This window comes from Erinaceus europaeus, chromosome 11 (assembly GCF_950295315.1).
Source record: "Erinaceus europaeus chromosome 11, mEriEur2.1, whole genome shotgun sequence".
NCBI lineage: Eukaryota > Metazoa > Chordata > Mammalia > Eulipotyphla > Erinaceidae > Erinaceus > Erinaceus europaeus.
Window position 1 is genome coordinate 5827632 of NC_080172.1, and position 24172 is coordinate 5851803.

At 44.5% G+C, this 24172-nt stretch overlaps 1 protein-coding gene across 1 annotated transcript in view; it reads right to left on the reverse strand.

Moving 5' to 3' along the window:
* Positions 1-1450: 1450 nt before the first annotated feature.
* The window catches only part of SERINC5 (serine incorporator 5), a 112891-nt gene continuing 90169 nt past the window's right edge, over positions 1451-24172 (reverse strand). The window contains exons 7-12 of the mRNA XM_016186230.2: positions 22996-23091; positions 17622-17748; positions 15306-15372; positions 13411-13450; positions 11182-11326; positions 1451-6013 (exon numbers count right to left, since the gene is read on the reverse strand). Of these exons, the coding sequence (XP_016041716.2) occupies positions 5866-6013; positions 11182-11326; positions 13411-13450; positions 15306-15372; positions 17622-17748; positions 22996-23091 (623 nt within the window). The 3' untranslated portion in view covers positions 1451-5865. The remainder of the gene's footprint in view (positions 6014-11181; positions 11327-13410; positions 13451-15305; positions 15373-17621; positions 17749-22995; positions 23092-24172) is intronic.

Sequence of the window (24172 nt, forward strand, 5' to 3'; positions counted from 1 at the left end):
CAAGGGAGGGGAAGGGATACGGAGTTCTGGTGGTGTGAACTGTGTGGAGTTGTACCCCACTTATTCTATGGCTTAGTCAATGTTTTATTTTTATAAATAAAATAAAATAAAATAAGAAAAAAAAAAAAAGCTTAGAGATTTATTATGAGACAGACCAGCTGTGAGGTTGTATGGAACAGAGCCCATCACCAGCATATTAAACTAACTCCCTCTCTCCTTATCTAGCTAACGCTTATCTGAAGAATTTATAGAGGCTTCCAGAGCAAGTCAGAGGCTGCTAACAAACTCACCAGCCCTATCAGGTCATCATGGAGTCTGCACGTAGCTTCTGCCCCTCTGCAGACTTTCTTCAGCCCCAACCTGACACTCTTTATCCTTCCAAGCTCACCCACCCACCAGATGCCAGAGTAAAATAAGAGCCTGCACTTACTGGGGTGTGCAAAGTGACAAGGGTCATTGTATTTTACAATAGAACAGAGGCTATTTTCAAGTTACTCCTACGCCCCCTTTTCTCTTGGTTATTTAAAAGTGCTTTATATAACGATGTCAGGAGTATACTTACACAGTGTTTTTAATACATCCCCCACCTTTATTCTCACAAAGGCCAAGAAACAGTTTTATCCCTTATGAGTATAACCATCTAGCAATTGTCCTTTACCTCTTACTTTACTCTGGTTCCATTTTGTTCTAAATGATACAATCTCACTGGTTTTCAATGACAAGTAGTGTTTTGTTGAACACATGCACGCGCGCGCGCACGCGCGCACACACACACACACACACTAGAGCTTCTCTATTCAGTTACCAATCCTTAAGCATTTATGTTATTTCTGTATTGACTACTATAGATAGTGCATCTATAAACATAGGAACAATTAAGTCCTTCCATGTTAGTTTTTCCATGGCCTTCAGATATATGCCCAGGAGTAGTATTACCGGGGCATAATGTATTTCCATTTTTATTTAAGAACTCTCTGCACGGTTTTCCATAGTGGTTGCACCAGTCTGTATTCCCACCAAGTGTATTAGTTACTCTCCCCCTCACCACGCACACATATTCTCACCAACATCAGTCATTTCCTGTTCTTGATATTCTCACAGGTGGCATCTGATTTTGATCTTAATTTGTATTTCCTTAATAAGTGATGTGTGACATATTTTTCATATGCCTGTGAACCTGATTCACATACACACAAAAAAAATGGAAGGAAGGAAAGAAGGAAGGAAAAAAGAAAGGAGAGGTGATGCAAGTTTCAGGGGCATTCAGTTAATAAGGGAGAAAGGCAAAATGCTTGGGTTTTTATGGTTGCATCTTCACTCAAAAATCAGAATAGATTCTACCTATGATGCTTTGGAGCTGACTAACATTTGAAGGCCATATTTCTGAAAGACACTATCTGGAGGACTTCATTTATAATCATACATAACAAAAAGAGAAAAACAACAACAACATGGTTTTCAATTTTATTAAAGTACAGTGTTAACAGGTTGAGTTTCCTACATAGGAAAAGACTGGTCAACTTCCAAGGCTTTATAGCAAAATTAGCATCCAAAACCAAATATAAACCCACAGTTGTTTCTGTGACTAAAGGATAATATTTATTAATGATTTTTAAAGTTGCTGAAACTCTAAGCATATCTGAGACCATTAGAAACTTCAAACAGTAGGTTTACATTTTCAAATTCTTTTATAGCAAAAACATAAGAACACAATGTGGCTATAGCTAATTATTTCATAAAAGTTTAGAAAATTAACAAAGTTATAACTATAAAATTTCTGTAGTTTTTTTTTTGCGAGTAAAAATACCTTAAATCTTTAATAAAGGACAACAAGACAATCTTAATTTCTTATAAATATCTCAAAACATATATTACATATCTGCCACAAGCTTTTTTTACCTGAATTTCCCAGGATCCTTTACTCCAAAGGACTACTGTAAAGAATCCTTCCATCATTTCACTCACATAAATATGATTATGCTTCTGGAGAAGTAAATTTGGAAATTTATGTTTTTAACCAACCCTTCCCCAATTAGGCTTTCTTACTGGTAGGATTTTGTTTTGAAAGCAAAAAAAAAAAAAAAAAGATAAAAACATCTCTTTGGTAAAGTTAAATACCACCCATCCTTTCAAAATGATTTACTAAGGAAGAATGGCTAGCAGGGGTTTTAAAGACCTAGGTAAACAGTTCTCCAGTCTTGTTGAGTAGGTCCAACATTAGAGAACCCACTGCTATCTGAAATACACTAGCTTATAATGTTTGAGGGCATTAAAAATTGACTACATATGGCAGGAAAACAGTGGGCTTAAGAAAGTCATTGGGAGTTAGTTCTAGTAGAAAACTAAGAAGACTCATATAGACGAATTACAGATTTCTGGAAGCCGAGTGGCTAACGCACTGTCCCTGAGTAAGGAGGGCCCAGTGTTCTTTCTGGAGAAGCAGGGTCTTAGCCCAAGGTCCCACTTCTAGTTGTGGGCTAAACCTTCCTTCATTTTCAAGAAGGGTAGTGCAATGAACATATACCAAGACTGAGCTGCTATTTAGAGAAGCTATAAAGGGAGGGAAAAACAGCCCAGGCAGCTAAAACACAGGTTCTAGAATCCTCCTTTGCAGAGTAACACGAAGCACCAATAGTGGTAAACTTTCGGCACACATTTAATAAGTACACACATCTTTACAAGGCAGAAGATGATACTCTGCAGAGGAATGAGCACTACACAATTATCTGCAGTGAAGGAACCGCTGAGGAGCTGGGGGTAAGCAACACAGATGGGAGCTCCCTGGCTGACCAATCCTGTTAAGACACCAAGACCCCCCCGCCAAAAAAAAAAAAAAAAAAACACAGTAACCCCAAGCCCAGGACTCGCCTCCCAACAGCTCATGTACACATAACCCATCTACTCTATGAATTAACTTCAAATACCTCTGACAAAGAAACCCTCTTCGAGAATTTCCAACAAAAACTATCAGGATGAAGCCAACTAAGCAATCTCATAGAACCCAACCCAACAAGGACAAAGCAGAACTTCTGAAGGCTTTTTACAGAAGGCCTCTAGGGTCTTCAGTTAGGTGACATATTTAGATACACAGTAATACTTCCACAAGACTCCCTTCTCCCACTTTGAGTGTTCTGATTCTAAATGGAGAGGGAAAAATTTCCATACTGGGTGAGAAGCACAAAGGAAATATACACATATATATTTTTTAAGAAAATATTCCTCTTTCATCCCTAAAGGGGTCTGACCAGCAGTTTCTGGGGAATGCACTTTAAAAATCATTTACAAAAGTTGTAGGGAGCAAAAATCTATTTTAAAAAATGGTAGCTGTGAGTTTTGGTGACTCAAAGCCATTGGCACATTATTTCCAGTTTCTGAAGTCACAATAGCACACACACAAAAAAAGTAGGTTGATGAACTATTTAAATATTGAGTCATCACCTGAGTGTGGTTTATCCACAATTAACAGTAGTGAACGTCAACTTCTTACAAGGTCCTCAGCGTTCATTCATCTCCCTTTACATTCCGATGAGATTCCTTCAAACTAGGCTGAGAAGAGAAATCAAAAGTGACTATAACTTTTCATCTCAAATCAGACCAGCTTCCAAAAAGGAACTTCGGGCCCCAAAACCAGTTTTAAAGAGCTGAAAAATCTGGGCTGGATTATCTACAGAAGGAAACTCCTGGGACTCAGCCATTAGCAATGTTCTATTTTTTTTTTTTTTTCAAGATTGCTTCCTATTGGGGAGAAGTGACCTGGACAGGTGTACCAAGGACTACAGTTTCTTGTCCACTTGACTCTAACTTTCCCTGAAGGGCCAGTTCTAAAGCTAGACCCAGCTGTATCCCAACAGGAAGAAAAGACAATTAAACTCGTCAACGATTGCACCCGGGTTCACTGATCTTCCGGTCATTCTGAGGCACTCTCAGCTTCCCCAGAGCTGTGTGTCACTGTCCAGCCACTGCAGTGTCCTCTGCCAGAAAGAGGCCAGAAACACAAGCCCACTCCACTCAACCTGCACAGGCTTTACCAGCCCCCACACCCACTCCTGCCTAACTAGAGGCAGCATGTGCAGGCTGTTTATTTTGTGACTCCAGAGCTATAAATCCCAGAATTCAAAGCACTCCTGCTCTTTGAAAATGGAAGATTAAGCATCAGTAACATTTACAACACAAGGCTCACATACATAATGAGAGGCTTTTAAAACCGAGGGACAATGTTGTAAATAAGGCAAGTTCCATAGCAGACCTCATCCCTGGTATTTGCTTTCTTGGGGACGTGAGAAAGGAGTGAGCAGGAATTCAGACTGAATTTCCTGTGCTGCCATTTTGGCAGCTGGCGACCCACCTGAGGTAGGCCCTGTTTCTGCCCAAGCCACACAACAGGTCACACCAAATATGCAGGATTATGTCTTTTCATTCTTGGGCCTTCTCATGAGGCTCTCAGAATAGTCTTCTATCTTTCATGAAACAGGAAGTGGGGTGTCTCTACCTGTCTTTGCTGGGATCTCTTTCTACTGAGTAAATTCACCCAGGACTGAAACAAGCACCAACACTGAAAAAAACAGACATCTTGGCAAGTTATCTGATGTCAAATATCTCCTTAATACTATTTTACCAGTTTCTATTACTTTGGGGACTTCTATGTGTGCTATTTACTGACTACAATAACCGTAGCCTTCTCTCACCTTTTATTCTACGTGTATTTGGTCACTTCTACAGCGTATATAGTGGGCTTTATCTGGTCCTCGTACCCACCCATCTATTCCAGAAATCCCATAGTGGGCATTGACAATGTGCTCACATCACACATCTGAAAAAACAAAAGCCCCTTTTCTTTCACAACTTCAAAAGCAGAAGATAAACGAGCTTGTATGTGGGCAGGGGAACGATAGGCCTCAGTCAAGAAACAACACATCAAGAAACAACTCAGCAGGTAGGGAAGACACTACGTGCGTCCTTCAATAAGCACAGAGTGACACCGCAAATGGAAGTCATAAGTACTGCAATAACATGGGTCAAGTAATGCTAATGGGATGGGGGGAGGGATTACACAGTCAGTGATGGTGAATTGTGCTTTTTTGTTTTTTTCACATTATAACAAAAGATTCAAAAGCCAGGAAAACAAGGGGGGACCTTCTGGAAGGGTGAGGTCAGAGCCCGTGATTTCCAGTGTGACAATTTCACAGGGAAAACGTCCCAGGAGCTGTAGGAGGAAACTGCACAGGGGTGGAGTAAAAAGCAGGTGCTTCCTCTTGTACCCTTTCAATACCGGGGGTGGGGGGGTGGGGGGGTGGGGGGTGGAAGCAGGGCTCCTGCAGGATGGGCTCAAGAGAACGCCGCTCCCGGGTGGCCGACATGCGTGAGGGGATCTGCATTCTGTCAGGAGATACAAACATACTAACGCTTCTCTCTTCCTAGAGTTAGAGTGATAGATCACACAAGGGAAAATTTAACCCTGTTGTAAGATGTGCTTCAAGCTCTGTTTTGGTCAGAACATCTAGAAGGAGACAAAAAAAAAGTCTAGCCACCATCCCAGTTTTTAGTATAAGGTAATAAAAAAAAAAAAATACAAATGATATTATCACTCATGATCACTTCCACTGGGAACATTAACTTTTTTTTTCCTTTTTGGAACGCACTAGTAGTTTCTTTTTGAATTTCAGAGTTAAAAAAGCTGATTCAGAAGTTTTTCCCCCCCCATTTTTCTGAAAGCTTTTCCAGACTTGCTCATACCAGTTTTTGAAGAGAAAAAGAAAAAAAAAAAAAAAAAAAAAGAACCAGTCGATGATCAGATTCCTGGGCACAGTCTCAAAGAATGTTCTTCCAGCCAGCAGGCCTGCTGAACTGAGGAGAAGGCTTGGATGCTCACACGGAGAACTGCCGAGAGGGACAGCAGAGAGGGGCCACCAGCGTCCACAGGTACATGAGGACACATATCCAGCAGGAGGCCATCTTGACCCAGAAGATGGACCAGCTTCCACTGAAGAAGGTCTCAATGTTGGCGCTTTCATAGCTGCAGAAACAAGAGGTCCCCACTGCGGTCAGACGGATGGAACCAGGCAGGGAGGTCTCTTCTAACTAAAGGCAACCCGCTTTCCATGCTCCCAGCCTTCCTTCTTCGCTTGACGTCTCGTCACCCAATCTGGTCCCCTACGCCTACACTGAACTTCTCTGTTCCAGACTCTTGGAAACAGAGTTGGCAGTCAGCTGAGGTCAAGAACAAACACCTCATCACAGACCCCTGCGAGCGTCAACCCGGCTTTGACCTGGCACGTTATGATCGGGCCCTCCTCAATCGCTATCGAACAGGCCATGGCCGGAGCGCCGCTATGTTCCATCGCTGGGGAGCCAGAGACGACCCGAACTGCCCCTGCGGCTCCAGACAGACTATGACCCACATAGTCAACGACTGCCACCTCTCCAGATTCAAAGGAGGTCTCGAAACTTGACATCAGGCTCAACCTGACGCTGTTGACTGGCTGCGGAAGAAGGGCAAACGCTAGAAGAAGAAGCCTTCCTTCTTTTCCTTAACTATTCGATTCGGATGTAACCAACCACACCCATTTAAGAAGGGGCACTGTACACTAGTTATTTACTTATTATTGGACAGTGACAGAGAGAAGTTGAAAGGGAAGAGGCAGATAGAGAAGGAGAGAGACAAGAGACACACCTGCAGCCCTGCTTCACCGCCCGTGAAGGTTTTCCCCTGCAGGTGGGGACCAGGAGGAGCTTGAACCTGGGTCCTCGTGCACAATCTGAGCACTTAACTAGGGACGCCTCCACCTGGCTGCCCAGTATAACAGTTGTTTTTTTTTATGTGCTCACAGACTCATATACCCACCATCCTCACAATCGATCTTAGCAATGCTCACCACTCTCAAAACAACACCTTGCACCCTGCACCTGCCCTCCCCTTCCTCCCGTTGATGAGTCTTCTTTTCTCTGTGGATTTGCCAATTCTGGGAATTTCACAGAAATGGCCTCTTGGAATGAGCTTGTTCTGAGCACAAGCGAGGCTTACCCGAGTGGTGCTGTGTGGCAGCACGTCTCCGCTTCCTATTGCTGAGGAAGAGGTCATGGTGTGAAGACAGAGCAGGCACCAGCTGACCCACAGCTAAGCTGTTTCCAGTTCGGGGCTATTATGCATAATGCGGCTATGAACATCCGTGTGCAAGTGTTTTATGGTTGGGAGTGGAATTACTAGATCATATTATAACCCTGTGTTTAACATTTTTGGCACATTCAATCTTTTTTTCATTTTTTTTTTTTTTTTTGCTTCCAGGGTGATTGCTGGGACTCGGTGCCTGCACTATGAATCCACTGCTCCTGGAGTCTATTTTCCCCATTTTGTTGCCCTTGTTGAAGCTGTTATTGTCATTGTTGTTATAGCTGTTGTTGTTGGATAGGACAGAGAGAAATGGAGAGAGGAGGGGAAGACAGAGAGGGGGAGAGAAAGAGACACCTTCAGACCTGCTTCACCACCTGTAAAGCGACCCCCCTGCAGGTGGGAAGCTGAGGACTCAAACCAGCAACCTGGTTGTGCCTCTTAACCCCTGCACCACTGCCCGACACCCCCCCCCCCCCGTTTTCTGTGTTTTATTTGTTGTTGTTGTTTTTAACCAGAGAACTAATCAGCTTTGGCTTAAGGTGGTACAAGGGACTGAACCTGGAACTTCTGAGTCTCAGGCTTAAGAGTCTCTTTGTATAACCATTAGGCTATCTACCCATTTTTGAGAAACTTCCTGTTTTCCAAAGTGGTTGCACAAGTCACAATCCTACTAGGATTCCAACAATGTCTTTTTTTCTTTCTTTTCATTATTTTCTTATCTTTTTGTATTGGCTAGAGACAGAAGTCAAGAGGGAAGAGGGAAGAAGGGGACAGAGAGACACCTGCAACACTGCTTCACCACTTGCAAAGCTTTCCCCCCGGGACGTGGGGACCAGAGGCTCAAATCCGGGTCCTTGCGCATTGTCACGTGTGTGCTCAACCAAATGCGCCACCACTTGGCCCCAGGGTCCTGACTTCTCTACATTCACACCAACACTTTTTACACATGTCTTTATTTATTTACTTATTTATTGTTATCTTTAACCACAGCACTGCTCAGCTCTGGCTTAGGGTCGTTTAGGGGATTGAACCCAGAACCTTGGAGGCTGCAAGTACGAGAAGTCTAGTGTGCTACTGCTGGCACTAGTCCCCACAGAGAGGAAGAGACACAGAACACCAGGCCGAGGGTGGCAGACTCAAGGTCTCACACATGCAAGTCCTGTGCTCTACACTAAGCCACAGCCCGCTCACGCCGTCCGCATTTAGATCACAGCTTCCACTAGTCTCCTGCAGTCTCTAAGCCCGCACGCACTGCAAGGCCCTCCAGGTAGCCCGTTAGCAGGTTCTTCTGTCTCAAATGTTCCAGGCAGAGTCTCCTCAGTAAAGCCTTCCCTCATCACTCTAGCTGAACCATAGCCCCCAGAAGCCCCAGTCCTACTCAGTCCTCATTCCTTCCCCTCACTTTACTCCCCACCTCCCCCAACAGTCATCCTTGAATCACGGTCAGTCTCCCCTGTTGGGAATGTAACTTTGCTGCTACCTGCACAGTGTGGTATATACAAGAATGATCAGCTATTTGTTGAATGGGTGAAGAAAAGACACCACCAATGAGCCCAAGTGGCTATTATATGAATGTTCCAAGTTATAGCAGATTATGATGCAGAAAAAGTTGAATCAATCAAATAATCAACCCCCAAAAATCTCCACGTAGGGAGAGAGTTCCACCACGTATTGTCAAGTTAGTAAAACAAGAACTTCCAGAGGGAAAGGTGTTTGACTATGTTACCTTTTTAAAAATCCAGGGGGCCAGGTGGTGACACACCTGGTTAAACGCACACATGACAATGCACAAAGACCCGGGTTCAAGCCCCTGGTCCCCACCTTCAGGGGGGAAAGCTTCATGAGTGGTGAAGCAGGGCTGCAGGTGTCTCTCTGTCTTCTTCACCTCAATCTCCCTTTCCCCTCTCAATTTCTCTCTCTCTCTACACAATAATAAAAAAATAAATAATAATACTTTTAAAAAGTCCAATCAATTAGTAAGCTCATAGAAAATGGAAGAACACACACCATATTGCTAGCAGTGGTTATGGGCATGGGGGATACTCTTACTTCTAGAATTTCCTTATTAGTCAGCTCTCAAAAAAGAATTTTTAATCAACAAGAGGAAAGATAGGGAGAGAGAGAACTAGAGCATCACTCTGGCCCATGTTTTTATCTTATTTTGGACAGAGACAAAGATTGAAAAGGAAGGAGGCTAGGGAGAGGAAGAGGGAGTCAGACACCTGCACCACCGCTAGACCGACTGTGAAGCACCCCCTTCTCTCCACCCTGCCCACACCCTCTTTCCTTCCTTTCTCACCCTAATGAAGGGGTGGGCATAGGTTTCATGCATGCATAAAGCAGTCTCGTGGCCTCCTGGTCAGTTTTTAAGATCCACGTCCTCAGTGGAAGGATGAAGAGACATCAGAGCAGACGTCTACATTCACAGTGTTCCCTTCTGTTTCCTGTGGTACTGCCGCATGCTAGCAAGAAGTGAATCGTCCAGTGGTCTGCACACAGCCATGCATGCCCTCTACCCACTGAACAACTGCTTGGTTCCTCCCTGACCTTCCTTTTCCTTACAGTTGCAGCAAGCATGGCCAATCTCCAGAGTTTGACGCGTGTCAAAACACTATTCCAGACTTAAAATTATTTTTGTAAGTCACTGAGACAGCCGACTTGAAGCCGACAGCTCAGTGTCCTCCCGGAGGTTTGATGTGTGTTGGTAAAGTGTTTCAGCACATTAATGAATGGGGGGGGGGGCAGGCGGTGGTGCACCTGGTTAAGTGTACATATTACAGTCTGCAAGGATCCGAGTTCAAACCCCTGGTCCCCACCTGCAGAGGGAAAGCTTTGTGAGTGGTGAAGCACTCAGGGCTACAGGTGTCTCTCTGTCTCTTTACCTCTATGTTCCCTCCCCTCTCAATGTCTCCCTATCCAATACTAAGTAAATATTTAAAAAATAAAGGAAACAAAGAAAGCACAGTGGCTATGGAAGAAGGCTGTGGTGCTGAGTGTCCAACGTCCCAGGTTTAATTCAAGCACCACCATAAGCCACAGCTCTGGTAAAATAACAACAACAACCACAGCTACTGCAAAATAACTCTTTTTAAAAAAAATTTTTTTTATTTGTTATTGGATAAAGACAGAGAGAAATTGAGAGAGAAGGGGGAGATAGAGAGGAAGAGAGACACCTGCAGACCTGTTTCACCGCCTGTGAAGCGACTCCTCTGCAGGTGGGGAGCCGGGGGCTTGAACCGGGATACTAACCTGTCCTTGCTCTTTGCGCCACATGCACTTAACCCGCTGCACTACCGCCCAACTCCCGTAACTCATTAAAAAAAAAAAAAAAAAAAAAAAACACTGCTTTTGGGAGGCCAGGTGATGGTGTATCCTGTTAAGTGCACCCAGCTAAGTACTAAGCATAAGAACCCACGGGGGGGGGGGGGTCAGGCGGTAGCACAGCGGGTTAAGCTCATGTGGCGCAAAGCGCAAGGACCAACGGAAGGATCCTGGTTCGAGCCCCCGGCTCCCCACCTGCAGGGGAGTCGCTTCACAGGCGGTAAAGCAGGTCTGCAGGTGTCTGTCTTTCTCTCCCCCTCTCTGTCTTCCCCATCTCTCTCCATTTCTCTCTGTCCTGTCCAACAATGAACGACATCAACAACGATAATAACCACAACAAGGCTACAACAACAAGGGCAACAAAATGGGGAGAAAAAGATGGCCTCCAGGAGCAGTGGATTCATGGTGCAGGCACTGAGCCCCTGCAATAACCCTGGAGGCAAAAAAAAAAAAAAAAAAGAACCCACAGAAGGATCTGGGTTCAAGCCCCCGGTTCCCCACCTGCAGGGGAGTCACTTCACAAGCGGTAAAGCAGGTCTGCAGGTGTCTGCCTTTCTCTCTATCTTCTCCTCACCTTTCGATTTCTCTTTATCCTATCTAATAAAATGGGGAAAAAAATGTCTGCTAGGAGCAGTGCAAGATTTGTAGTGCTGGTACCAAGCCCCAGCAAAAAAAACAAACAAGCAAACAAACAAACCCCCCCCCCCCCGCTGCCGCTTTTTCTAAACTCTCTAAGGAAAGGAGTCACTTACTTGAACCAGTTGGTGACGGTCATCATCACGTAGAGGGAAGCCAGTGAGAACACGACGTGGAAGTAGGCATAGCTATAGACGGTCCCTTTCTTCTCATCGTAAATGACCCGGGGCCCCTCTTTCACATTCCGCTGCTCTTCGGTTTCTGTGAAGCACAAAACCAAGCCAGCCCAGGTCAGCAAGGAACACTGCACACCTGTCTGTCAGCAAAGCCACTCTTCACGTCAGCCCAGGCCTTGCTGAGTGAAACGGATGGATACCAAGCCAACTGGACCCTAGGGGAACTCTGCTATGTCATAGGTACTGCACTCCAGGTTCATACCCAAGTCTTCCTTAGTGAAAACGGGCGAGCAAACAGCACACCAATGGTAACAGAACAGAAGAAAGTGCTTCCAAGTCACACAACTTAGTATAAGCTTAGAAGGAAGAGAGAGACAGTAGAGAAAAGAGTTCTTAGGCCCCCGAGTTTCTCGAATCTGAGAAGAAAAGGTCAGGGAAGAAATGGTCAAAAAACGAGGTGTCAGAGTCTCCTGGCGTTTTCCAAGCTTTCACCTTACTAACAGCAATGTACATTCACCTTCCTTACGCGCCACTGCGCAACTTAAATAGGAGCCAAAATCGGGACTGACTCTCAGCTGTCAGGCTAACAACACAAACAAAACCCAGCTACCTGGGGCCAGGCGGTGGTGCACCTGGTTAAGTGCACACATTTACAGTGCACAAGGACGCAGGTTCAAGCCCCTGGTCCCCACCCGCAGGGGGTAAGCTTCACGAGTGGTGAAGCAGGGCTGCAGGTATCTCTCTCTCTCCCGCTCTATCTCCCCTTTCCCTCTCAATTTCTCTCTGTCTCTATACAATAATACATAAAAATTAAAAACCCAACTACTCAGTGAGAAAGATATGGAAAGTATATTAAAAATAAAAGTTTTTCTTTTGTTTCCATGGTTTCTCTTTTGCTTCCTTTTTTATTTATTTTCACTCTTTTATTACAGCACTGCTCAGCTCTGGCTTATGGAGGAACCAGGAATTGAACCTGGGACTTCAGAACCTCAGGCCTGGAAGTCATTTACATAAACCACTCTGCTATCTTTCTGGTCCCCAAGTAAACTAGTCTTGGGAGTAAAAGTTTCCCCTCGGCATATGAGGTACGTGAGACTGAATCTCAGTCACCCTCAGACTAGTACTCCCAGTCTGCTGGTCACACACTCAAAAAAAGAAAGTTGTCTCCTTCATTCATCTCACACCTGAGAGAATGGCTTCTGTCAACAAACCAGGAGATGACAGGTGTTAGAGAGGTTGTGGGAGATCTCGGCCTGGAAGAGTGTAAATGGAGAAAAGGAATTCTGCTCCATTGCTGGTGGGATTGCAAACTGGTGAAGCCCTTTTGGAAGACTGTATGGGCAATTCTTAAGCAAATAAAAGTGGAAGTACCTCGTGATGCAATAATATCACTTAGGCATTTATCCAGTGGACGCTCAAACACTAGTTACATGAGAGACATATGCACCTCTATGTTCACAGCTGCATTATTCACAGTAGCCAAAAAGGAGAAGCAGCCTAAATGTCCATCAACAGATGACTGGATAAAATAGTTATAGGATATATATTCTATGGAATACTACTCTGCCATCAAAAAAGATGATGTTGTGTCCTTTCAGACAAAATGGATGGCACCGGAAGTGATGACGCTAGCTAAGTAAGTAAAGAAAAGGAAGATAACCACCAGATGGCTTCACTCCTAGTAGAATTTACAGATCTCAATCACACAAACTTTCCTCCCAATTCTCCCCCCCAAAAAAAACACCCCAAACAAAACAGAAGCAAGCAACCTGTAAGACTTGTGAGAACTCTGGTGGTTCTCTTTGGGAGGTGGGAGGACGGGGATATGGAAGGTTAGTGGTGGGTGTGGTGTAGAGCTCTACATTGTAATCTTACAATCGTGTAACACACTATGCATCACAAATAAAACGGTTGTAAATAAAAGCAAAGAAAGAGAGCTGTCCTGACGTATCGCACCAAAGTAAAAGACTCTGGGGTGGGTGGGTGGGGAGAATACAGATCCAAGAAGGATGGCAGAGGACCTAGTGGGGGTTGTATTGTTATATGGAAAACTGGGAAATGGGATGCATGTACAAACTATTGTATTTATTGTCGAATGTAAAACATTAATTCCCCAATAAAGAAATTAAAAAAAAAAAAAGAAAGAAAGAAAGAAAGCTGTCTACTTACCCTCTCCATCAGAACCGAAGCAAAAACAGCACCGAGCAATCTGAGAAAAGAAAACCAACAATGTCAGGGGCTTGCTTTTGTTTCTTCTCTCACCACAGGGTAGAGCCTGAAGCCCCTGCCAATGGCAAAGCTTCCCTGTGTGAGCTCCGTCCCACCTCTCCTTCCCCCCCCATCTGGCCAGGGAGCTTGTAGCTTAGGTTTTAACCTTGGCAGAAGCCTTGGGTAGAAGGACAGGGTCTCTAATAATTCACGCAGTGGGCCCAGTTCTTGGTTCTTCTGAAGCTTAATTTACCACGTGAAATTATGAGCTCTCGCTTTCCAAGGTGTATCCCGGTGACTCAAGAAGCACAAGCCAGCTCCATGCTTGCAAGCTTTCCAGTTCAGAAGGAAACACTGGGGGTGTTGTTGTGTTGTTGTTGTTTTTTTTTTTTTCCCAATGGAATGAAAAGAAAAATATCCTCTCCCAAATCTAACCTAGAGCTTTTACTCTGTACACAACGGGGATATTGAAAACTGTAACTGCCCGGCCTCAGCAGGTGGCGGCACCCCAGTCAGTGGTGAGAACAAATGCCTCCCTTTCAGAGACCATTCTCTCTCTTCTGCAGAAGAGGCGGTAACCTTTCAAATGCAGCACAGTATTTTCTTTTTTTTTTTTTTTAAGTGACAGAGCCAGGTGAGTGGTGCTGGCAGATTGACAACCCTTCACAAGGGTTCACTATCTGTCCATCAGGTGCAGCAAAGAAGCTCCCCGGAGACCCAGCTGCAGAGTGAAGTGGCAGTCTCTGGACAGACACCAGGGCTCTTCCGTCACAGGGAAAGCCATCAGAACGCAGCCTGGGGCCAGTGCCATGTGGGGCAAGCAGCAGGATGGGAGGCAGCAGCTGGGTTTTAGGCAGCAGTGCTAGGGACAGACTCTGGCAGACGGTTGGCAAATTGAACCTGGAGGGTTTTAATGACTTAAACAGTGGTTGGACCATGGAAGTGGCTTAGCACCCATAGTACTAAGCGCCAAGGACCCACACAAGGATCCAGGTTCCAGCCCCTAGTTCCATCACAGGCAGTGATGCAGGTCTGCAAGTGTCTACCTTTCTCTCTCTCCCCTCTCAAGTTCTCTCTGTCCTGTCCAATAAAATGGGGGGGGGGGGGAGGCTTCCAGGAGCAGTGGATTTGTAGTGCAGGCACTGAGCCTCAGCTCAGGACTTAAACCTTTCTGAGGATAAAATCCTACTGGGTTTCTTGCACTTCTGATTTACGGTGGTGCTGAGGATTGAACCTGGGACCTCCGGTGCCTGAGGCAGGCACTCCTACTGCTGCTATCTGTTGGTCTCCTCACTGGGAGCTTTATGAGGACCTAATCTATTCACACCTGCAGAACTAGTGCAGTGCCTGCCATATGTGTCTTAACAATCAAGTCTTAAGTCATCACTAGAAACTCCCTTTCTGCTCGTGGGGGCAGGGCAGGGATGAGTCTTTTTCTGTGTTCATCTGACTGTGGCTTCCTGGGTCACACTGAGGATTCCCCAAATGTTATGTCTGCAATGAGTAAGACAATAACAGGCATTTATTTTTCAGACTGACAGGCACCTGCTAACCATCTCTATTACGAATACTCACTATTCCCAGTTCTTTTCCCAGTGAAACATCCCCTAAATAGAACTAATACAGCTCAATAACTGCAGTGCACACAGTTCTCTCTCTCTCTTTCTCTCTCCTCCTCTTAAACTGCATAGTTATTCAGTATGTTTCTTTCTCTGTACAAAAATCTTGGTTTTTTGTTTTTTTTTTCTATGAAGAAAAAAAGGGATCACAGAATGCAGATTACAAACAAACACCAGAAGCCTTCCTGGAAATCGGGTCCTCTGAGACAGAGCGGGAGAAGAAGGGGATGATCTTACCTCCAGTTCAGGAGCCGCATAGCGGCCCTGCAGAGCATCGGAACTTGACCTTGTTGTGGATGTCAGACTAAGAAACAAAACGGCAGAGCGGTGTGAGGCCATATCCAACAAAGGGAAGAGTCCCTGGCTGGTGTCCCAGGGAGAGAGGCTGGCTATGACCTATCATCTTGGTTGCTTAAACAAAAGTAGTCTGAATTTAATATCTCATTTGATTCTAAAGCGGGTCCCAATCATCCTACACAAAGATAAGTTTCTAAGAAATAAGCTGTATGCCAGAGTTGAGTGGTGCTCTGGTGTCTCCCTCTCTCTCTCTCTCATTATATATAGTGCAGTGGGTTAAGCGCACGTGACACAAAGTGCATGGACAGGCAAGGATCCCAGTTCGAGCCCCCGGCTCCCCACCTGCAGGGGAGTCGCTTCCCAGCGGTGAAGCAGGTCTGCAGGAGTCTGTCTTTCTCTTCCCCTCTGCCTTCCCTTCCTCTCTCCATTTCTCTCTGTCCTATCTAACAATGACAACATCAATAACAATAATAACTATAACAACAATGAAAAACAAGGACAACAAAAGAGAAAATAAATAAAATATTTTTAAAAATAAAATAAATCTTAATATTACCAATTAGTTCTATTACCTTGGTTTTTTACTACTGCTGTTTACCCCTCTGCCCTCAAATGCCAAAATAATTATTTTGATTTACTAGTTCCATATATGAGGTATCAAGAATAATTAAGAACCCACAGATGGCAATAAATTCAAAGACATGAACCACCAAGGTGATAGCCATTTATGTTGACAATTAGCCTATAGTATAAATCTTTTAAAAATATTTTTATTGTATTGTATTTATTATTGAATACAGACAGAGAGAAATCGAGAGGAAGGGGGGATCGAGAGGGAGAGAGACAGAGAGACACCTGTAGTGCTGTCTCACCACTCATGAAACTTTCCCCTTAAAGGTGGGGACCAGGGGCTTGAACCTGGGCCCATGTGCACTGTAATATGAGCACTTAACCACATGTGCCACTGCCTGGCCCCAGTAGAAATCTTTTGTTAAGAAATTCAACACAGAATATATATATTTTTTTCTCTCCAGGGATTCTACTGCTCCTGGAGGCCATCTTTTTCCCATTGTTACTGTTGTTGTTGGCTAGGACAGAGAGAAATGGAGAGAGGAGGGGAAGACAGAGAGGGGGAGAGAAAGACAGACACCTGCAGACCTGCTTCACCGCTTGTGAAGCGACCTCCCTGTAGGTGGGGGAGCCAGGGGCTCAAACCGGGATCCTTGCGCTGGTCCTTGAGTTTCGCACCCCATGGGCTTAACCCACTGTGCTACCACCCGGCCCTCACAACTTGAAATTTTTATACATTGAAGTACAATGGGAAAGATGGGAAACATACCTGCAGCCTAAATGGGAAACAGCCACTGTCAAAGAAAAGCTTCCCTGCCAGTGAAATAGGTGCCTCTCTATCTTTCATTTTTCTCCCTATAGTTCTCTTGCAAGTGCTGTAAAGGTGGAAAGTCCTGCCCAAAGCATCTGAATGAAACAAGGTTTGCTTCTGTATCACACGTCTCTTGGCGGCGCCATCTTGCCACCTTAACAGCACTGTCCCTTTCAACGTGAAAGAGAAGGGAACTTCCTGTCTCTGGACCAGACACAGAATGAGTGCGTATGCAATTCTTGGTATTCTTCCCATCAACAGCAGAACACATGGTATTTCTCTTGGGTTAGAAAGTTGGCACCTACTATTTCTCCCTCACTCTGTACTCTCTTGCCCGCCAATAATGCTTTTCAGCAACTGATAATCAGCCACTTTTGAAGGACTGCAACATATATTTACCTTACTTGGCCCATAGAAAACCAAAGAAGACAGATCAAGACTTCATGCTGTAAAATGAACTTCTTATGTCAGGTTATTTTCTTTCTTCCTCAGATGGTATTTAGCTTGCTTGGAATCTATATAAATTCTCCTACTGAACTGTTATGTGGAAAATTGGGAAATGTGTGGTCCAGGAGGTGGCACAGTGGGTAAAGCACTGGACTCTCTCAAGCATGAGGTTCTGAGTTCAACCCCCGGCAGCACCTGTTCCAGTGACGTCTGGATCCTTCTCTTTCTCCTCCTATCTTTTTCATTAATAAATAAATAAAATCTTTAAAAAAGAATATTGGGAAATGTTATGCCTGTAGAAACTATTGTATTGTACTGTCGACTGTAGACCATTAATCCCTCAATAAAGAAATTTAAATAAATAAATTCTCCTACTGTTTTTTTTTTAAAGCCAGCAAGGATAGCCTCTGATAACTTCTGAGACTTACCAGGAATACAAGATGCATCCAACCAAGAGAGTTGTTCCCAGTCCAGCCACCAGGGTTTTGTCTCTGTACAGGTCCTGACCAAAATGAGGCGCACAGATCGTAACGTTCTTCCCATGCTCATCCAGAACTTGGAACAGAAAAGCAGAGCGATTATTTTAGAAAAGCCTGTTTGGGGATCAGGCAGTGGCACACCTGACTAAGCGCACACATTACAGTGCACAAGGACCCAGGTTCAAGGCCCTGGTCCTCACCTGAAGGGGGAAAGCTTCACGAGTGACTGAAGCAGGGCTGCAGGTGTCTATGTCTCCCCCCTCACTACCTCCCTGTCCTCTCTCAATTTCTCTCTGTCTCTATCCAATAATAGCCAAAAAAAAAGAAAGAAAAAAGAAAATCCCAGGGCTGGGTGGTGGCACACCTGGTTAAGTGCACACACTGGATGTGAGGGCGATCTGGCTGCGACATCTGTCACCCCAGTGATTGCCAGGGTTGATTTGGCTGATCTGGCTGGCTAGGCGGGTGTCCCCTGCCTCCCTCACCGCTCCATGTGTGTCCCTCCCCAAGCTGCTTGGTCGAAGAGGACGGCCTTCCCCGAATAGAGACGGACCGGTCTTCGGTCAGGGGTGTACGAGTAGCTGCGCTCCCCTGCTAGAACCTCCAAACAAGCTCTCAAGCACACACTTAACGGTGCGCAAGGACCCAGGATCAAGCCCCTGGTCCCCACCTGCAGGGGGAAAGCTTCACGAGTGGTGAAGCAGGGCTGCAGGTGTCTCTCTGGCTCTCTCCCTATCTCCCCCTTCCTCTCAATTTCTGGCTACCTCTAGCTAATAAATAAAGACAATAAAAAATTTAAATAAAAAGAAAAAAGAAAAGCCCATTTTAACTCTCACAAATGCAGTCCTTTTCCAACGCTCAGGTAGCTTAGAACAGAGTGCTAGGAGCTCCTCTGCTGCAAAGTCTGATTAGACTGTGGCGATTTTTAACCCACTCCCCTCACACCCTGCTACCTTCTCAGAACAGGAGCCCAGACTGCAATTCAGTGCTAAAGAGTTCTTCAATGCTAGGACCATGGAAGGGTCTGTTCTTTCTCACTACCATTCAATCGACAGTAAAAAATAAATGTAGGGGGGCCGGGCGGTGGTGCACCTGGTTGAGTGCACATGTTACAGTGCGCAAGGACCCAGGTTTAAGCCCCAGGCCCCCACCTGCAGGGGGAAAGCTTCAAGAGTGGTGAAGCAGGGCTGCAGGTGTCTCTCTGGCTCTCTCCCTATCACCCCTTCCCTCTCTAGTTCCAGCTGTCTTTTTCCAATACATACATAAAGATTAAAAAAAAAAAAAGTAGGGGGTTGGGCAGTGGTAGCACAGTGGGTTAAGCACACATAGCATGAAGCGCAAGGACCAGTGTAAGGATCTTGGTTTGAGCTCCTGGCTCCCTACCTGCAGGGGGGCGTCACTTCACAGGTAGTGAAGCAGGTATGCTGGTGTCTATCTTTCTCCCCCCCTTTCTGTCTCCCCTTCTCTCTCCATCTCTCTCTGTCCTATCCAACAAAAACAACATCAATGACAACAATAACAACAATGACACTAACAAGGGAAGGCAACAAAATGGGAAAAAATGGCCTCCAGGAGCAGTAGATTCAAGGTGCAGGCACTGAGCCCCAGCAATAACCCTGGAGGCAAAAACAAACAAACAAACAAAATAAATGTATGTCCACTTTTCAGACTAGAAAAATCACTCCAGAAACATGCTCACGCTCAGTGTCTGAAGTTAGACTAAAATTATTACTGGCGCTGACATTTGAAATAGTAAGCATAACTGAATACCCTCATTTAAAAAATCTTTATTCTTAGGCTAGTGAAAAGTCTTATTTTAAAAACTGACCAAAATATGTACTTTCCTAATTCAGTAGCACCACTTGAAATTAAAAATAAAACTTTTTTTTCTTTTGAATGATACCTATCATCAAGAAAAATAATTGTAAAACAGCTAAAAGCCACATTAAGCTAAAGCCAGAAGAAATATATACAATTATAAAAATATTTTGAAACTATTAGATTTAAATAAACATAAGAATCTTGAATGAGCTTAAGTAACTTAAATCCACAATAGTCTACAGTTAACATATAACCCTCAGGTTTCTTATTATATGAATATATAGTAAGTATATATTAAGTACAAAATTACCAGTTTGTACTATAATTACATAAGCAAGATCCATGCCTATTCTGTGTTATATGCAGAAAGAGCATAGAAGTCAAGCTAGGAAAACTTATGAACCAATATTACTCCAATAAGTATGTAACAAAGGAAAGAAAAGTTGATCTTTTACTAGTAAGGCTGAGCAGAACTTTGTACCAACACCCTAAAATACAACAGTGTTTCAGAGTTCTCAAACAATTCATTGCAACAGCTCTACGAAACCCTCACATCTGCAGTGTGCTGGGAAACACACACACATCTCAACTGAATTCTCCTTTCATTTTAAAAGCTTCCCAGGGTGTGAGCAAGTTTTCGTGCAGCGGGTTAAGTGCACATGGTGGGAAGCCCAAGGACCGGCTTAAGGATCCCAGTTCGATCCCCCAGCTCCCCATCTGTAGTGGGAACACTTCACAAGCGGTGAAGCAGGTCTGCAGGTGTTTGTCTTTCTCTCCCCCTCTCCGTCTTCCCCTTCTCTCTTGATTTCTCTCCGTCCTATCCAACAACAACGACCACAATAATAACAATAACAACAATAATAAACAACAAGAGCACCAAAAGGGAAAAAGTGGCCTCTAGGAGCAGTGGATTCGTAGCGCAGGCACCGAACCCCAGAAATAACCCTAGAGGAACAAAAATAAAAGGGGTGGGTGGGTGGTGGCACACCTGGTTGAGCATACATGTTACAGTGATCAAAGACCCAGGTTCGAGACCCCAGTCACTACCTGCAAGGGGATAGCTTTGTGAGTGGTGAAGCAGGGCTGCAGGTATCTCTCTCGGTCTCTCTTCCTATCAACCCCCCCTTCCCTCTCAATTTCTGGCTGTCTCTTTTTAATAAATAAATAAAGAAAGATTAAAAAAAAATTTTAAAAACCCACAAAACCTCCCAGGTACTGTTTGTTTTTGATGTGGAAATTTGAGTTTTCTTCTTTTTTAAACTTTATCTATTTTGGACAAAGAAACTGAGAGGGAGGTGGGAGGTAGAGGAGGAGAGATAGAGACACCTACAGCACTGCTTTACCTCTCATGATGCGTCTCCCACCCCCCGGCAGGTGGAGACCGTGGGGCTTGAACCAGGTTCCTTGTGCACTGTAATGCGTGCACCTAACCAGGTGCACCACCACCGGACCCTGAAAATGCGGGTCTATTTCTTTTTTCTTCATGTTTCCCTTAATAATGAGCTACAAAATGGTAAGATGGCAGGGATATATTGGGTTGTCAGAAAAACCAGGAAACATTTTTGCATGGAAAAATACCTCCTGAATTTCCTGACAATCTACTAGGTCTGCACCACAGCCTCCGCCCCAATCCTATGCCTGCCCCAAATATCGTTCATAGTTCCCAAGAAGTCTTAAGAGAGTTCAGCTACGTTTGTCTTTCCCCATCTTGTTTATTTCACTATGCATGGTCACTTCTAGTTCAATAAAAATGAGTCAACTGAATTTTTAAAAAATATTCATTTATTTATTCCCTTTTATTGCCCTTTTTAAAAAAAATGTTGTAGTTATTATTGTTGTTGTTATTGATGTCGTGATTATTGGATTGGCCAGAGAGAAATGGAGAGAGGCGGGGGAGACAGAAGGGGAGAGAAAGACAGACACCTGCAGACCTGCTTCACCACCTGTGAAGCGACTCCCCTGCAGGTGGGGAGCCGGGGCCTAAAACCAGGATCTTCACGCTGGTCCTTGAGCTTTACACCACGTGCGCTTAACCCGCTGCGCTACCGCCAGATGCCCTCAACTGAATTCTTAAAAGTTACTCTCAAATAATCTGAAGTAATGTCTTGTCAAAATAAAAATTAACATTCTTATTTGAAAGCGGGGAGGAGTAGTAGGTGAACTCTATACATGTTACTCAAGAGGCTTTTAACCCAGGCAGCTGGACTCCAAACCTCATGTCTGTTCTGCTGTTTCTAGAAATGCAGGTCATTTATAACGAGTGACCTGGGACTGGAGAGCTCACCCAGTAAGACAGGCACCAGATCCTGCTCCAAGTCCTGCAATGGAATCCTGATACTACCTGGGAGTCCCCCGGGCACCAGGAGAACTCCACACAGATGGTGGAGCAGTGACAACGTATCCTTCCCCCTGCCTCCCTGCCTCTCTCTTTGAAATAATAAAAAGAACAAAAGTTGCATGAAGAGACCCAGAACTGCTTAAAACAAAACAGAACAAAACAAAATCAAAAGCAGTTAAACTATCAAAAGTCAACGGCAAGGAAAAATTTTTGCTGACTGCTAGGGAAAGGAAAAAAGTTACATTCAAGGCAGAGCTGTAAGACTTTCATCAGATTGCTCTTTATAAACTCTAGAGGCCAGGAGAGAGAGGAGTGACATATTCAAAGATCTAAAGGAGAGGGAATTCCAGCCATGAATTATCTTGCAAAATTATCCTTCAAATCTGAGGGAGAAATAAAGATTTTCTCAAATATTCAAGAACTAAAGGAATTTGCCACAATCAACCCTCCCTTACAAGAACTACTGAACCGAGTCCCACAAGAAAGGAAGCAAAGTAAGACACGTTCCAAACACCGAATTGCAGATGCTACCATGATGCCAACCTGACTCCCCCAGACAGACGAACTCACCGCCAATGTGCCCTGGAACCCCACCTCTCCAGGGCTCTACCCCACTAAAAGATGGGGACAGGCTGGGAGTGTGGATCCACCTGTCAATGCCCATGTCCATCAGAGAAGCAATTACAGAAGCCAGACCTTCCACCTTCTGCATCCCATAATGACCCTGGGTCTGTACTCCCAGAGGGATAAATAATAGGAAAGCTTCCAATGGAGGGGATGGGATATGGAACTCTGGTGGTGGGAAATGTGTGGAATTTTACCCCTCTTATTCTACGGTTTTGTCAATATTTTTCTATTTTACAAATAAATTTTTAAAAAGCATAAAAAAAAAAGCAAAAGAGCAAAGGATAGATGCTTCAAGGTTCCATAGCAAATGGTAGGGTTGGGCTCAAACCCTATCCCTGCTTTCCACAGATGTCCTCTTTCTAGCCTCTGTTGCAGTCAGAGAAATGGCCACGTGAACAGGACATTAGCTAGATCCCTTTTCTGTTCTGTTTTGTGCTATTCCTTTATCTAAGCAACAGCTTAGAAAGACATATTCTTTCCTCCACAAACGGAAGTCTTCATACCACAAGCAGGAGATTCCTGACGAGATCAGCTTACCTACTTCCACAGGTTTGCTGGACAGAGCCGAGAACGTGAGGTATGTCACATAGCAGCTTATGAGACCCGACTGCAGTAATCCAGAATGTGGCTGTCCTGGGAAATGACAGGCGACAGGGTTTTAAGACAGCGTTTAAAATTTCAGCAGCAGGAAAAACATACTTCAAAAACTCACGAGCCCACCTCTACAGGAATAATGAATCATATATTGCACATATTAAAATGGTCTCAGCACATAAGACATTTTTAGGGCAAGGTATACAAACCAGTATGTTGAGTTCTCTATCAACACTTGATTTTTCATAAAAACTGCAACAGTACTTAAGCCCATCAGCCTGAGGTATATTAAAATTAATTATTAAATCACATGATCTCAGGGAAAAAAAAAACATTCATTGTGGTTGATACCACAAAGCTTAGTAGGGAAACTTAACAGTTTTGTTTTTTTTCATTTTTTTTTTTTCCTCCAGGGTTATTGCTGGGGCTCGGTGCCTGCACCATGAATCCACCGCTCCTGGAAGCCATTTCCCCCCCCTTTTTGTTGCCCTTGTTGTTGTAACCTCGTTGTGGTTATTATTGTTGCCATTGTTGATGTTGTTCATAGTTGGATAGGACAGAGAGAAATGGAGAGAGATGGGGAAGACAGAGAGGGGGAGAGAAAGACAGACACCTGCAGACCTGCTTCACTGCCTGTGAAGCGACTCCCCTGCAGGTGGGGAGCCAGAGGCTCGAACTGGGATCCTTACGCTGGTCCCTGCGCTTTGCGCCACATGCGCTTAACCCACTGCGCCACCGCCCCGACCCCTGAAACTTAACAGTTTTACGGAGCAGGGAAGAGCCACCAGACACTTACATTCTACCACAGGGAGTGTGTGTGTGTGTGTGGGGGGGGCAAACTCTTATCTGGCAATGGACAAAACAGCTTTGGGAGTAGGGGTTCGGGGCCAAAAAGGAAGGCAGCCAGGTTTTAGTGTTTATTGGAAGAAGTGTCTTAATGCCACTAACACTGTAGGTGTTTAGATGGGTCAAAGTTATCAGGTTGTGATGAAAAGAAAAAAAAAGGGTCCTTTCGGTGGAGCCAATTTTTCAAAATACTTAAATTTATGAAAAGGTTTAGTTTTGCTGAGTCTTCACCAAGATCAGATTTGTTTGCAGAATTAGATTATTATAATAAATA